Source organism: Strix uralensis, chromosome 1 (assembly GCF_047716275.1).
Source record: "Strix uralensis isolate ZFMK-TIS-50842 chromosome 1, bStrUra1, whole genome shotgun sequence".
NCBI classification, from domain to species: domain Eukaryota; kingdom Metazoa; phylum Chordata; class Aves; order Strigiformes; family Strigidae; genus Strix; species Strix uralensis.
The window spans coordinates 130,938,540-130,953,912 of NC_133972.1; the positions used below are offsets into that span (position 1 = coordinate 130,938,540).

Consider the following 15,373-nt stretch of genomic DNA (forward strand, 5'->3'; position numbering starts at 1 on the left):
TTATCTGAGCCTGGGAAATTTTTGTCAGTGGGGTAAAAGGTATCGAGGCTTCTAAACACTTGGCACATTAGAAGGAATGAATTGTGCTACGTGTGCACCTTAAACGACTTGTGACTCAGTTGACTAAATGAAGACTGCACCAAATTGCAGACAGAACTGAATTCCCATTTAGTCGAAGGACAAAAATTCAGTGATAAAAAAATTGCATCATGATTTTTTGTGCTTTAAACCTGTTCTATAGATCTATGTTATTTATATACACATATATTTGACTCAACTATGGTAATATTGTTCTTTAACAAGGCACATTTTCTTGATAAGTAATTTTTTTAGTATATCAACAATCAGGTAAGAATGCAACTTGACAAAATGACATTCTGTTTTCAAGAGATCAACTGTCTTACATTTATTTCATCAAAGTTGTTATACAATTACAAGCCCATGCATTTCATAAAAATCTGAACTTATAATTGTTATGGAACAAAATAAATAAAGCATATACAGAAATTTCTGGGTATTCAAGTGGACTGGTTAGCCTGGAGGAATATTATTTGCAACATATGGGCAGAAGCATTGACATTTTCATGTGATCTTTTCTCTATCTCTCTTCCTCCTCCACTCCACACCTTCTGAAGATAAATCACAGTTGAATAACTCTATGGATTAAGTCCTAGACATAAGCTCATAGTTGAATCCAGAATTTCACTTTCTATGCATTTATAGTACATCTTTTTATACTGTTATTAAAAAAACATAAAATAAATTAACTACATTTTTAAAATGTAGCCGGTATAGCTATTTTGAAAAACATCATTTACCCATTTAATAAGCTGACAAAATTAATTTCTGTCTACTTAAATTCTTTTTTATGGTTACAAGGTAGTTCTTGTAACTCCTGAATGCCTATTCTAGAAAATTTAGGTATTCATGTTGAATGAAACTGTTGGAGGAATCAGAGAAGCTGCATCAGATTAACAAAAAATAAATACTATAGATAGTATTTAAAAGGCACACAAATACTTCAAACACATACAGTTTCAAATCTTTATTGTTTTAAAATTCTACATGTCTTTTACAATTACAATAGTTTGTTACTTAAATGACTCTTGTATGGTTAATGTACAATGAGTTTTTTCCTGAAACTCAACCATGAAATACAATTTCATCAATATGATTTTTCTAAATAGATTAATACAAGATTTCTGTTTTGTTGGGAAGAACAAGTGCTTCACTTTGAACAAACAGCACAGGTGTCTTCCCTTCAGAATCTGTGTGATCAATCCATCGAAAGTGCTTTTGAAGATTGCAGATCTAACTGTGACTGATTTTCAAAATCAGTCTATCAAATTACAAGGTTTCTTTTTAACATTAAAGAGCATTTTCATGTAATGAAACAAGTTGCAGTAGTTATTTTTATTCATCTACTGAGGCAAACTCATGTTGAAGAAAAATTATATGATTATCTGCATGCAATGAACACTCCTCTTTAAATAGCTGATGAATTTTACACATATAAAGAATCTGTTAAAGAGTGCAAGTACTTTGATAATGATTTCACAAAAGGACGTATGCTGGTAATAATGGTAACTAACATTTAACATCTAAATACAAGCTAATGTATATTTAACAGGCAATTAACATGGCTAACAAACCATGTTTCATGTGGTTGCCCTTTGAGAAAATGAACTCATTTGGTCCACACTCCTAAAGTTATCTGGGTAAAAAAATTGCAACAGTTAGGGCCAGAGTTTTTGATGAAATTCTTGTTTCTAAAATGTGACCTGTTAAAAAGTAAAAGCAGTACATCAATGACGTATTTTGTCACATGACCTCAGTATAAAAAGATGGCCTGGTATTTGGAGCGATGAACAAGCACTGAAGGACAAGTCAAAAAAGAATGAAGACAGAATGAACTAAAATTTTGTTGTGTTATACTTTCTTGTTCCATGGTACTGCTTTCACTCTGTAGAATTTTGTACCCAAAGGAACTTTAAATCTGTTTTGTGCCTACAAAAAAAAAAAAAAATACAATTACATTAGAAATGTGAGTTTATTCCTCTGATTTTTATATTTTTAAGCAGAAACTGATTCCCACCCCTCAGCATTTACAAGACCCTTTGGAGTCTGCCAAGGTTCTGGGCAGTATGGACACAACTACCCCTGCCACTGCCTACTTGCTCTTTTTTCCAGTTCCCCTTCTCTTGCTATTCACTGACTAAAAAATGGAGCAGGAATGGCAGAACCTAGGACAATTTTAATCTCACTCATTATGCAGAGACTGCTTTTAATAATTGTTACAAACATTAAATCTGATTTTCTTCTCTACTGATTTTATCAGATGATTTTCCATTACTATTTCTTTACCTTTTTTGCCTGGCAATATTCTTTCTCCATCACTTTTCCTAACACCCAAGGTCTCCTAGATGCACCTGAAGCTAAAGAGAGAATATATTTATTATTTTAAATAGTCAACTACAGGTAACAGGATAATACGTTCAATATGGTTAAAGATTACTTGCTAAAATTATTTAATTGATAGCAGAAATTCTTAAAAAACTTTTTAAAATAAATTAACAAAAATTAAATAAGTTCAGATGTCAAGTCAGGTCACCAGCATTTTCAAACAAAAAAAATTGATTTTTCAGTTTAAGTTTTGTTTTAAAAGCTAACACTAGAGGACACAAAAGCAAATCAAAACTGAAATTGATTTAATGATTCAAAATTATTCTCATCAACCAAGCTTGACCTTTTGGTCTGATTTAAGACAAAAATTTTTTGAAGTACTTCAAAGGATAGAAAGTCTTCCGTACTCAGCTATTATTACTGCCCTTAGTGAAATATTTAATTATTTCTCTGTGTTAGTGATGGAAATTAGTTACTCATAAATAATCATTTTAAAGCTGTAAAAGTCTGCCAGTTTTGATTGCAGTCTTCTAAGAGTACCTGATACTGTTCAGAAAGCAGAAAAGTAAAAAAACCTCAATAATAAACTGACAGGTCAAAAAAGCAACAGTGGGCATAAATAAACTTTCAGCTTGTAGCCATTTCTGTAACAGTAAGGAAATGCGTATTGGTCTTGTTTTCCAAGAAATTATATCCATTTTACTTGCTTTGCTCTTTTCTAACTATCACTAATCATGCCATGAAGAAAACTTCAAAACAGACGGAAGGAACAGCTCACATATGCTCTACATAATACTAAAATCAATGCTTTTCTAAGCATGACTATTTATGAGATACTGTATCTAGTGACTAGAACATGAGTCACTCAAGAACCAGAGTTTGAAATTTTAATCTTACTCTTCAAGATTGTCTATTGACAATGGAGCAGATTCTGTCTACTCCACACTCCTACAAATCAGCGCAAAATATTCACATCTGGCCTGAACGCTCTACAACTAATATTTAAATTACAAAAATGTTTGGTTTTGAATTTGCTTGTCTGACAGACTTCATTGATCTAACAAAGATAGTAAGAAAGAGGCAGGGTTTTTCTCCTTACAGATGAAAACTTCTGTATCCCGAAGATAAGGGACAACACAGAAACCATGCAGTCCTCAACCACTTTCAGTGTTGTCATAGCATTCTAAGTGCTCTTAATGTAGGCAGAGACAACCTGCAACAGCCTACATTCCTGACAAGACTGTAAGTGGATCTATACAGAACTATTAACTCGATATGTACACATTAGTATAAAAGGTCAGATTTAGATGCAATATTTTGGCAGCCCTTAAAACAATAATTTGCAGTGCCTAGTCCACACCAATTTTAATCTATCACAAACAATACTAGTGTTCTGGGTTTCATTTTCCCCACTTCCCTGATGCAGAAATAGAATCAAGACATGGTTTCCTGAAGTACTGAGCAAGAGACAAATGTGCTCCTAAAGCAAATGGTAAGTCTCCACGTTGGTTTTATGTGCAGTTTTCTCAAATTTGAGACTAACTCTGGTTAGCAAGTGGTAAGGAATGGAGCAAGCCAAGTCCATTTGAAAACAGACAGGTCAGTGTACTCAGAGTAATATACAAACTGACAAGGCTTTTACCTCATATGTAAACCAACAGTAAGAACTTCAATCATATTTCACATAGTTCTGTATGCACTACTAATGCCATAGTTCAGAATCTGTAAGAGAGGAGTTCTTCCTGTACATTTGTCAGAACACACATGGCACAGATCCTTCAGCAGTCTAAGAATTCAGTTACAGCTTGGTGGTCTTCTGTAGACTACACAATTATTTAAGAGCTATCATGTTTCATCATAACTGAAATCCACAATGAGTCTGCTCATTGAAAATAAGTTGACAGCTTCTGACAAGCAGTAACATATAGAAACTTGTACTGATAAATTAGAATACAAAATTTTCTTCTGATGCATGTTCTTAGACATTTCTGCAAAGTTGGGTGCATGGGTGGGTTTGCAAAAAATACTACATGTGACAGTTTAAAGATGTTTACATGGATCTATTTCGTGCAGCACATTGTTTAGTGCAAAGCATTGTTATTTCTCTTCATTAAAAAAATACTTCAATTTAACTAAATTTACATAGCTGCCAAAAACAGCCAGTGAAAAGCCTGAAGATTAAGGGATGAAAAAAGCAAATGCGCCATCAACCTGGACATAAGCAAAACTTACAGAAACCGTTCTCTGGAAAATTATCAGTCCTTCTAAACACCATTTAAATTGGGTGAAAAAACTTTATCAGCAAAAATCATTGCTTGCAAATTGCCATATACTGTGGTCTGCATTTTCTTATTTCAGACATTATTTGGGTTCATAATTCCAGTCACTTTGCAGAACATGAGCTACAGAGAAAAATTTTATCCAAAGACAACCTTCAAAGAACATCATAAAATCAGGTATTAAAAAATAGGAACAGACAATGCAGGTTTGACTGTTAAGAGTTTTGTGTTTTCTTTCCTCATCAAAGAGACATTGAAAACATAAATCCACATTAAAAATAGGCCCAAGACCTACACAATTATACATTATTATTGATACTACTGAACAGCTAAGCAGCCTGATGGGAATGTTTACCCCACAGACATGTTAGCATACTTTGTGCGTGTAGTGAGCGTACAAAATTGGCATCTTCCCTCTTTTTTTAAGACTTGCTCAGAAGATGCAGATATTTTCCCCTATTTTTCCAAGATATTAACATCTATACAAATTTTTTATTTAAAATGTTCTGCCTTGAAAAATGTTTAGCATCAAGCTGTGTGGTGCAGTCAACACAGTGGAGTGAAGGGATGCCATCCAGAGGGACCTTGACAGGCTTGAGAGGTGGGCCTTGACAAACCTCATGAAGTTCAACAAGGCCAAGGGCAAGGTCCTGCACATGGGTCGGGGCAATCCCAAGCACAGATACAGGCTGGGCGATGAGTGGATTGAGAGCAGCCCTGCAGAGGAGGACTTGAGGGTACTGGTGGATGGAAAGCTGACTGAGCCGGCAATGTGCACTCACAGACCAGAAAGCCAACTGTATCCTGGGCTGCATCAGGAGAAGTGTGGCCAGCAGGTCGAGGGATGGGATTCTACCCCTCTACTCTGGTGAGACCCCACCTGGAGTACTGTGTCCAGCTCTGGGACCCTCAAAAGAAGAAAGAAATGGACCTGCTTGAGCTGGTCCAGAGGAGGCCACAAAGATGATCAGGGGGCTGGAGCACCTGCCCTATGAGGACAGGCTGAAAGAGTTGGGGTTGTTCAGCCTAGAGACAAGAAGGCTCCAGGGAGACCTTACAGCAGCCTTCCAGTACCTAAAGTAGGCCTACAAGAAAGATGGGAAGGGAATTTTTACAAGGGATGGAGTGATAGAACAAACTGAAAGAGGGTAGATTTAGATAGATATAAGAAAAGCTTTACTATGAGGGTGGTGAGAAACTGCAGCAGGTTGCCCAGAGAAACTGTGGCTGCCCCCTCCCTGGAAGTGTTCAAGGCCAGGCTGGATGGGGCTTTGAGCAACCTGGTCTAGTGGAAGGTGTCCCTGCCCATGGCAGGGGGGTTGGAACTAGATGATCTTTAAAGTCCCTTCCAACCCAAACCATTCTATGATTCTATGCAAACAAACAGCAAAAGCTACAAAGATAGCTGATAGCTATCTCTATTACAGGCTTCTCATATTTATCACATGTATATTTATAAAAATCACTAAATGTTAGAAAGTTAAGTGCTATTTGGAGAAGATAATAATTGAAAGTAGTATGACACTTACCACACTCACCTGGTTTGAGATCCAGTGCAGCAAGAGATTCTGAGTGTAAGAAATACAAGGTTGGACTAACAGTAAACAATACATAGTTGTCATGCCTTTCGTCCAAGATTATGAGAACTAAATCGCCAACCTGAAAACTAGAAAAAAAAATAATCAAAGAACTTAACTAAAAAAGCACAGAAGTTTAAAACTACATTAATTACACTACAATTTTTTCCCAAGTGTTGCACAGACTGAGACTTAGCTGAACAGCAGTACAGACATTTCTACTTGTTATGTCAACTCAGTATATTTTATGTTTTCTGAAGTTAACAAAACTACCTTTTAAAAAATGTTCTTGAAATTTTTTTCTACACCTATCAGCTTGAATTATTTTTTTCAAAAGAACTGACAGTTTTCCTTTAAAATATAAACAGAAGTACCTAACAAAATACTAACGTTTTAATTTTATATTACTTTTATTCACCAATACTTATGGTAATGATCACTGTACCTGTGTTCACAAACACTTTTGAACTGAAGTCAAAATTTGAACACTGAAAACTACAGCAAAACATTTACATAGCTATTCAGTCTTAAAATTTTAACCACACAGGACAAAGAAGGGATGAAGTGTTCATCTTTGATTAAAGAGTTAAAAGCAAAAGAAATACCGTGACTTTACATAAAAGGTTTCAAAAATCTGTTTCTTCCTGATGCCAGGATAACACAAGAAGTCACCCAGTTCTCATGCCAAGTTTCAGTAACAGAATTCAGGGAACATTTTCTGTCTCCAACTTCTGTTTGACAGTGCAAGTGTGTTGAAATTGAATTATTTGCCCATTAATGAAATGAAGTCTAAAATAGCTACAAATTAAGCATTAGACCATGAGAGGGCTCTAAGAATAAATATTACTACTATGAGGATGGCAGAGGAAGTGGCAAAGGAAGTGGAAAACTCTTCTCCATAAAAAGAGACCGCAGATACATAGACAAAGATAAATAGGTAAATCTAGAAGGATATTTAGCTCATCTTCTTTAAAGTTCACTTTCAGATTAAATAAACAATACACCAAGTTTTTCTGCCTGGACTGATTATGACAACAGACTAGACTGACTTAAAGACACCTCTACTGGACAGATGAATTCTTTCATGACATTTTCCTCAAAGACTATCAAGAGAGTTGCCAGAATATTCAGAAGCTTACAGAAAAAGCTGACTCTGCACATACTGACCTTGTTACAATAAAAATACCATTTGGTGTAAATCAGAAGACATTACAGGCATAATCTGTGTTGGGGTTTTTTTGAAAAAGATTTTGTATATTACTCAATATCAGACTGATAAATTACTTAACAGTTGTCTGTAGCTTTCATATTTTGCAAGAATACTTCTTTTTCCAGCAACAATTCTACATGCAGCTGCTAAGATTGATATCTAATAAAATATTTAAGTTAGCTTGACAGAATGCAGTTAAATTAAGCCAAAAATTTTGATGATCAGGAAGGTAAAACTTATCTTGAAATATAATGGAGCACTACGCATATTCAGAGTGAACAGAATTCCTCCCAATTTCTCTTAGCGTGATTTCAAGAAGGTTACAGATAAACAGTAATTGAAAAGAAAGCTCTGGGAGGATTCTAGAAATCTCATTAGGTATTATCCCTATGAACTCTGTAAAGAAAGTCACAGAACTCAAGAAAGCTACTGACGTACAGAATTCAGAAAGGCCTTTTTTTTGTTTAAAAAAAGGGTTTATAAAATTTATGTTCCAATGGGGTGGTTCAGTAACTGACACCTAAACTATAGAGATTACCTATGTATATTTTCACCACAGAGCAAGAACAGAAGAATTGTGGCCTCCTTTAACTACATACTTATTACTGAAGGTATATCTATCTGTTTGTATGAAAACTACCATGTACTTACTCTCTAATTGCTATTTTCTCAGAATGTCTTGAGGATACTGATGACATGCTCTGGGACATCTATAAGAAAAGAGAAAAGTATTGGCAAGCCATCATGAAATGTACATTGCAGGTAACAATATGGTTAAGATAAATCATTTATTATTGATTTTAAAAAGTGCCTATCCTTGCAGATCTTACATTCACTCAAGAAAACAGCATACTTTTCTGTCATCCTGTTCTGTAGCAGGTTTGGTTGGTTGGTTGTGGTACTGGTGGTTTGGTTTTGGTTGTTTTGTTGGTTTTGTTTGGTTGGGTTTTTTTTAAATAGCTACAAGTCACTTAAGAAAGTTCTTACATTTATGTAAGAATTTTCTTACATAAGTGACTTCTCCCTCATTATTTAAACTGAGAAGTGCTTTCCACATGAGTGCCAGAGAAGATTTGTTCTGATAATATACAAGACCTATGATACAGCTGTGCACTCTAACACAGAAGCCACTGGCATTCTAAAGAAGGCTGATGGTAGGTTAAATATGTTTATTAAAATTAAACTGTGGATGTTGAACTCAATATGATCTCTCAGTTTTACTAAGGACTGTCACATAATCTAAAGTTTACTATAATAGACAAAACAGCATTCCCTGGAATAAAACTGGAGTAAAATTTATTAAGACCAAACAAATTATATAATTCTTATTTCCTATATGCATGATTTTTGTCTTGAATTGTTTAAATTAATTAATACTGACACATGAATCAACTTCAACAGGATAAACTAGATCTAAAAATGAATGTAAGTACATACACTTTCTATAGTAACGGTGATAAGAAATGAAAATGGGTAATGCTACTTTGTATCTACAAAGGGGTACATAGCCCACATACAGACAAGTAGATAGAGAAGCTGATCTGATGTAAATGCATACATTTCATTACCCTTTGGTAAGAAAATAATTCATAATTGCCCTGTAGAAAGTCTGACTTGCAGTTTTTCCATAGGTTCCTACTTCCTGATCCATGTACGCATGCTATTCAAATCCAAATTACTCATACTTGAAGTTTAGCACATGATTTTTCAGCTGTAACTGAAATATTGTTACCTACAGTATATTTCCTACTACCAGTCTCCCCCCCCCCCCGCCCCATTCCCTGGAAACAGTATCAGCCTGTCTTAATATGAGCTTGAAGCCTATTCACAGCTTGTTTTCTTCATTTCTTCAGAAAATGAGTCCAAACCAAGTATCATACAACACAAAAAGCTCTCAACTTCTGATAACAATTTCAGCAGTTTTCTTTACGGCGTCCAACTTGAGATGAATTTTTTTTGTTGTTGTTAGAAACTAGATTTCTTTTGACTTATTCACACTCTAATTTCCTGAAAAAGTTGCAGCTAACATGCAAGCTGTCAAATGCATATAATTTGCTTAGAATGTTCACAAAAGCAATTTAGAGTTCTTTTCAGATGTTAAGACCAAAGATTTTCTTCGTGTTTTTTAAAACTGTTAAATTAAAATGCAAACTAGCTTGATTTCTGTATTTTTCATTAATTTCTAATTTTAAGAAAAACAGAACAAATTAGAACGTTAAGAATATTTCCATTAAAACTCAAATAAAGTTTTACCGGGTTCCTTATATGAAGTAGCTCAATAGAAATAAATACTGATATTTAAGTGTTGATGTATATTTCAGTTTTAGAAGTGTATTGGGAAGGAGGGGGGGGAGAAAGAAGTCTGAAGAAACAAGAAATAAAAATAATTTACCTATGAAATAACCAATTTATAAGTAAGGAATTGAAAAGATATTATGTTCCTATGTCCATTTAGAAACCAATTTTGAATTGCTTTAGACACCAATGAGCTAGCAATTTCTCCTACACAGCTTGGTGTTTATCATAACAACAAAAAGAATTTTTTATTTGTCTTGTACAACACCATGCTTTCTTCAATTTAATTTTACTGACATGACAAGAGATCAAGAGTTTAATTCAGGAAACCTACAGAGATGTTTAGAAGACTGTCCAGTATGTTCTGAGTTTTATTGTAAAAACTACACTGAAATACCTTTTGTGCACTTCATTGACATTCTGAATTAAAAAATCCGTTCATAAAATATGCTCTTAGATGTCTTGCAATCCTTTCCTATGCAGTGTTATTATGTACAGGTTTTAATGTGGAATGGAAAGTGTTTGAAAAAAATTGCAATTTCATACCTGAGGATGCAGCAAGAGCAAGTTATACAGTAAATTCCAATCCTATCCCAGACAGAAAAATGGCAGCTCCTACTGGAGAAACTTATCAAACACTTTTGCTATGAAATATAAGTTGCAACTACACAGATATCTAGGAGTTTGTTAGGAACTGATAGCACCTGTCACTTGAAGTGAGATCTCCATGGCCAGTCCAACCAATAAACTACCAAAGGATGTGTCTGTTTCCCATACACACAATAATTTTTTTTAAGACTTAAGGTTGTGACCTGCTAGCAGGGATAAACTGTGGATAAATAAAAGAAGGATTCACAGCACAGGAATCAAGGAAACTCTGTCACTACATTCTTTTTCCTTCCATAGGTATTGACTATTTTTTGAACTTAAGACAATGGCTGTTTGTATTTCCAGTTGCTAGGCAGAACCTTACAAAAATGACAGGTGCAGTTTCCCAGAAACAATCTCTAAGTTACTGGTAACACTCCTAATTATGCTTAATGTACAGGCATATTTACATTCTTGTAAACTGGCCTTCAATCTACTGTTCTAGAAAAACTAAGCCATGGCACCACTGAAATTAACTCCTCCTACCCCAAGCCTGGATGGTCTGCATTCTTTGGGAAGAAGTCTTTTTCTCCCCAGTCCTGTGAATCTTTTCCATGAGAAGACTGCTAAGTTGAGGTACCTCTGAAAGGTTATCGGGTTACCTATTTGCCACTTGCCTTAACACTTAAAACCTTTTTGATGTTAATAAAACCACATTTTTAGATTTTAACAAACTTAACATTAGTAAGCTTTTCTTATTTTTTCATAAGACTTAAAAAACCCATTGCATAAATACTTACCAATCTTTGATTTAATCTCTTATTTTCCTCTTCTTTCAACTGCAAAGTCTGAAAGAAAATCTCATCTCATTAATACAACTTACACAGTATAAACATTGTTTAAAAGTTTTAGTATGACCAGAGCCACACTACTTATAAAATATACATATTTATTACAGCCTTCAGTTTTAAAACAATATCAAAACATCTTTTGAACAAAGACATGTAAAAAAAAATTTGAAGTCTAGAAGTTACCACAGTGCTATAAAACCCACTGCTAAGCTATGCTTATCTCCATACTCATTCTTCTCAAGTTAGAAAAACATTTCACTGATAGAACAACAAAAGAAATGTAGTATGTTACTCTTTTTACAGCTTCTACCTGTGACAAATCCTTTGTAAGCAGATGACAGAATAAAGCATGTAAGTGCTCCTAGTCAGAAACATCCAGCCACTTGCATCATACAGTGACACAATCCATTAACAGAAAATATTCATGGTCTCTAATTGATCACAGATTTTAGTCTAAGTGATCCTAGAAAGCTGAAAGCTAAAGACGCTCTTTTTTTTTTTTTTTCTTCTTTTAAGGTCAACTTTGAAAAGGCAAGAAAAAAGGCAACTTGGAATGGAGTGAGATATGACTGGTTAGTTAAAAATTACTAGAATATGAAAGATTCCAGTGTAACTACAAAGGGTTAATTATAGCCTTTTACAAAGAATAACAACTTTTATTTCATCAAAAAGGTTCAGTTACTCACTGTACATTGAAACCTATCCTCAAAATAAAAGTTGTAACAGAAGTGAAAATTTAGGGTATATATTTGGGAGAAGTGGGGGGGTGATATATAAGCTTACAATTCTAGCCTGTAGGAGCATGACAATTACTTCAGAAAATTGTAATTTTAAGCACATAACAACTGCTATTTCACTTTTTACAGATGCAATATTGTCAAGATTATAATGTACCCAGGTAAAATTAAAATGATCTAAGGAATAGCAGCCTAAAGAGGAGCAATTACACATTTCCAAAAGGAACAGGTAAATCAATCTTAATTCCTGTCCAGCTGCTCTGGATGCCTTAATTTGAAAAAGTAATCAAAACATTTTTTTTGCTATAGGAATTCCCTAGATCAATGAGCTGTCACTCCTAGTAAGAATTATTACACCTGACTCATTCATACTGAAGCCTACATAAACAGAATAAACAAACTTTAAACTAGGCCAAGTACAATGTATAATATTTATTTTTAATTACTTCAACGCATTATACTGATCCAAATAGAGTACAATGAAAAGCCACTCCCTAGAATATTTATAAGCCTTGCAGTTACTATATTGCATCAGAATATACAACTGACCACAGCACAACTGCACACATACGTATAAGTATTTAATTGTAATGCTTAACCTCACAAGCTACTCACTCTTTCCAACAACATTATCCTCTGTTTTTCTTCAGACATATGGACATTTTCACTAAAGAAAGAAAAAAAATGGGTAGGTTAAAAATGAAATTTTTTTCCTGATCAAAAATTATCTTCTCCCCGCTCTCCCCAGCTTCACTCAGTGATGAGTGCCATGCATTTGCTAACACTGAGGGAACAGCACAGAAAGCTACCTTAAGAACCAGCATCAACATTTCTGGCAGGTTTGGAGGGATTTTTTTTTTTTTTTTAACACTTTAAACCCAAGGAGCTTCTTCACTGCAGCAAGCCAGTGAATTTTCAGTCATTGATTCGTTTATAAAGTTACATGGGGCCATTTCTGCATATTTTCCATTATTTTCAAAACATCAGGATGAAAGATTCAGCTCCAAATGCTTTGGCAGTTAACTCTTGATAATGTGATTCAGTTCTACAATGTTGTATTTTCCTAATCTTTATAGTTTAAAAGCTCTGTGCCCTGAGACTCTCTGGTAGAGACCCACTAATGTGAACTTGCTCATTGCCTCTGTTTGTCTGTGAGATAAACTGAGAACTGGGGCACAATAAGATAATGTTAACAGCCTAATAAGAAGTTTCATAAGAACACAGAAAGTAATTCCTAATACAATTAAAATATATTTTTAAAGGCAGGTAATAAGGAAGAAACAACGTATTCTGCAGTCTAAACTGATTTGGTTGGGAAAAGAAAATGGACATGCTTTTGGATGTATAGTCCATTCGTCCAGTCTGACAAAACATGATATAAATCCAAGCAAAATGCCAAAGTAGAACTAACGGATTATAATTTAGCCATGCTAATCATCACTTCAGTTAAAAGGTTGTTTAGCTCTCATGTAACAGGAACAAGTCAACAGAAAACTGTAATAATTTCTGCTTATTTATTACCTAACTTTTAGTATATTGAGCCAAAATTTTTTGTTCCTAAGCTTACATTTTCAAGTGTTTTTGTAAATCTGTCTTGAGAGGTTAGGACTAGAATGATTACTGTAAGAAATATTTCTCCTTCTAAAGATAGGGTATTTCAGTGTTTTATTGATTATTGGTGCAAGTTTAGTTTTGTAAGCAGCAACTGTTTTCATCCTTGCTTCCACAAAGTTATTTAGTGCACTGGGTATATTATTCTGCGTTAGGCAGCATCAGTTGTGACGCATGCTGATTAAAGTGAATGTAAGTACATCTAACAATTCTGCTTTTGCTTCTCTGGCAAAACCTCATTCTACCTGTGTGTCTCCCAGTCAGGTTCATTACTTCTGTGAGAGGTAAGAAATAGTCTGGGATTGTTCAAAAAGCTAGTGGCACAGAAGTGAGAAAATGCCTAAATTGCAATTGCTTAATGATCTTCCACAAGGTTCTAGGTAAGAGGGTAGCAAGCAAGAGCTTATAGTCAGTTATTCTGCTTTCCTCTCAACAACAGTGAAAATTTGTAAGTTGTATCAAGTGGGTGATTTAAAGATGCAGACAATTTCTTCAGGTAAGTGTTCTTAATGAGTAAAGAGAAACCTTTAATCATATTAGGGGTATAATGAAATTCATCTGGGATTCTAAACTTTTTTCCATGCAAATGAACATTACATTACACTGTACAGTTCTGAAGCATAAGTCAGATATTTTGAGAAGCCTCAGAAATACGAGCACATGAACTTTTGTTTTATTTAAAATAAGATAACAAGATCTGTCTTCCCAAAACATCTCATTGCACTGAGGTAAACAGAACAAAGCAGGCTTGCTGTTCATTCAGAGTAACATGACACAGCATGTGATATTTATCACCTTCAGAAATCACAGAGTCTACAGGAGGATGAGAAGAGAGGAAATCTGACAATGAAATCGTAACTGATGTACTGAAGGTTATTAAAAAACTACTGCAGGTGTAAAAACATAAAAGAAAACATTCCATGTAACTGCTAATACTTAGAAGTGCCTTCCAGTTCACATCCAAATTTCTTTAGACACCTCAGACATGGTAGAAAAGGATCTTAAAATTAGTATTCCTAGTATAAGAGAATTAAAAAAATGCAATCTTCTACCACAAGGAGATACAAAGTATTAGCATGAAGAACAGTTCTCATTAATTAGTAAAAAATACTAAATGTTGACTATTTCAGTTCTCTTAGGTTGCTGTAACAGAAACATACTAATACTGTACATTTTTAAAAAATTTTTCTAGTTTTCCCCAGTTTCTACATGGAGTTAAAAAGCAATTGGAATGCCCTGGACAAAACTTCTTCACTCTTTTTTCCTGAATTCTCTCCCAGTAATCTACTCTGAATGGATTCTCATACTGCAATAAGCATAACAGCTGAGAATCTTCTAGTGATGAGTCCTATTTTAATGCACACATATCATGTATCAAAGTACATGTGATAGAATATGCTCATTTTAGGACAGAATTTTTAAGCCTAACATTCTACATTTAAGAGAAATTTACAAAAATGGTTCACAAAATTGAAAAAAAATAAGGATTTTTGCACGCATCATCATGATCTCTTCTCCTGGAGCATCAGACAATCTTTACTATTCAAAAGCCTTTACGAAATTATTTTAGGTACATCTAAAGTGAGAATCAAGGTTCTGAACTTGATGTACCTTTTCATGGAAGTCAGTATTGAAAAAACAAAATACATCTGCAGTAGGCTGGATTCCTGACAACAACCAAAAGGACACATTTGTACCAGTCAGAATTATTTAAGTTCAGAGGAATTCATAGTCATGTACTGAGACCAGGTCACAGTCTACTAGCGTTACAAGTAGACTCTTAAATTACTAAGCAAGGCGTTATATGCCGAAGTTGATGAAT

The 15,373-nt window shown here is 34.4% G+C and overlaps 1 protein-coding gene across 6 annotated transcripts in view; it reads right to left on the reverse strand.

The window, feature by feature from the left end:
* Positions 1–1,030: 1,030 nt before the first annotated feature.
* The window catches only part of RB1CC1 (RB1 inducible coiled-coil 1), a 77,926-nt gene continuing 63,583 nt past the window's right edge, over positions 1,031–15,373 (reverse strand). For 3 of the 6 annotated variants that reach the window (XM_074881169.1, XM_074881180.1, XM_074881218.1), the window contains 6 exons: positions 12,556–12,607; positions 11,153–11,200; positions 8,121–8,179; positions 6,212–6,348; positions 2,365–2,435; positions 1,031–2,007 (listed from right to left, as the gene is read on the reverse strand). In XM_074881169.1, coding sequence (XP_074737270.1) covers positions 1,930–2,007; positions 2,365–2,435; positions 6,212–6,348; positions 8,121–8,179; positions 11,153–11,200; positions 12,556–12,607 — 445 coding nt within the window. In that variant the 3' untranslated portion in view covers positions 1,031–1,929. Of the gene's footprint in view, positions 2,008–2,364; positions 2,436–2,482; positions 4,126–6,211; positions 6,349–8,120; positions 8,180–11,152; positions 11,201–12,555; positions 12,608–15,373 lie in introns of those variants that run through there. The other 3 variants (XM_074881187.1, XM_074881208.1, XM_074881198.1) reach the window with 3 other exon arrangements.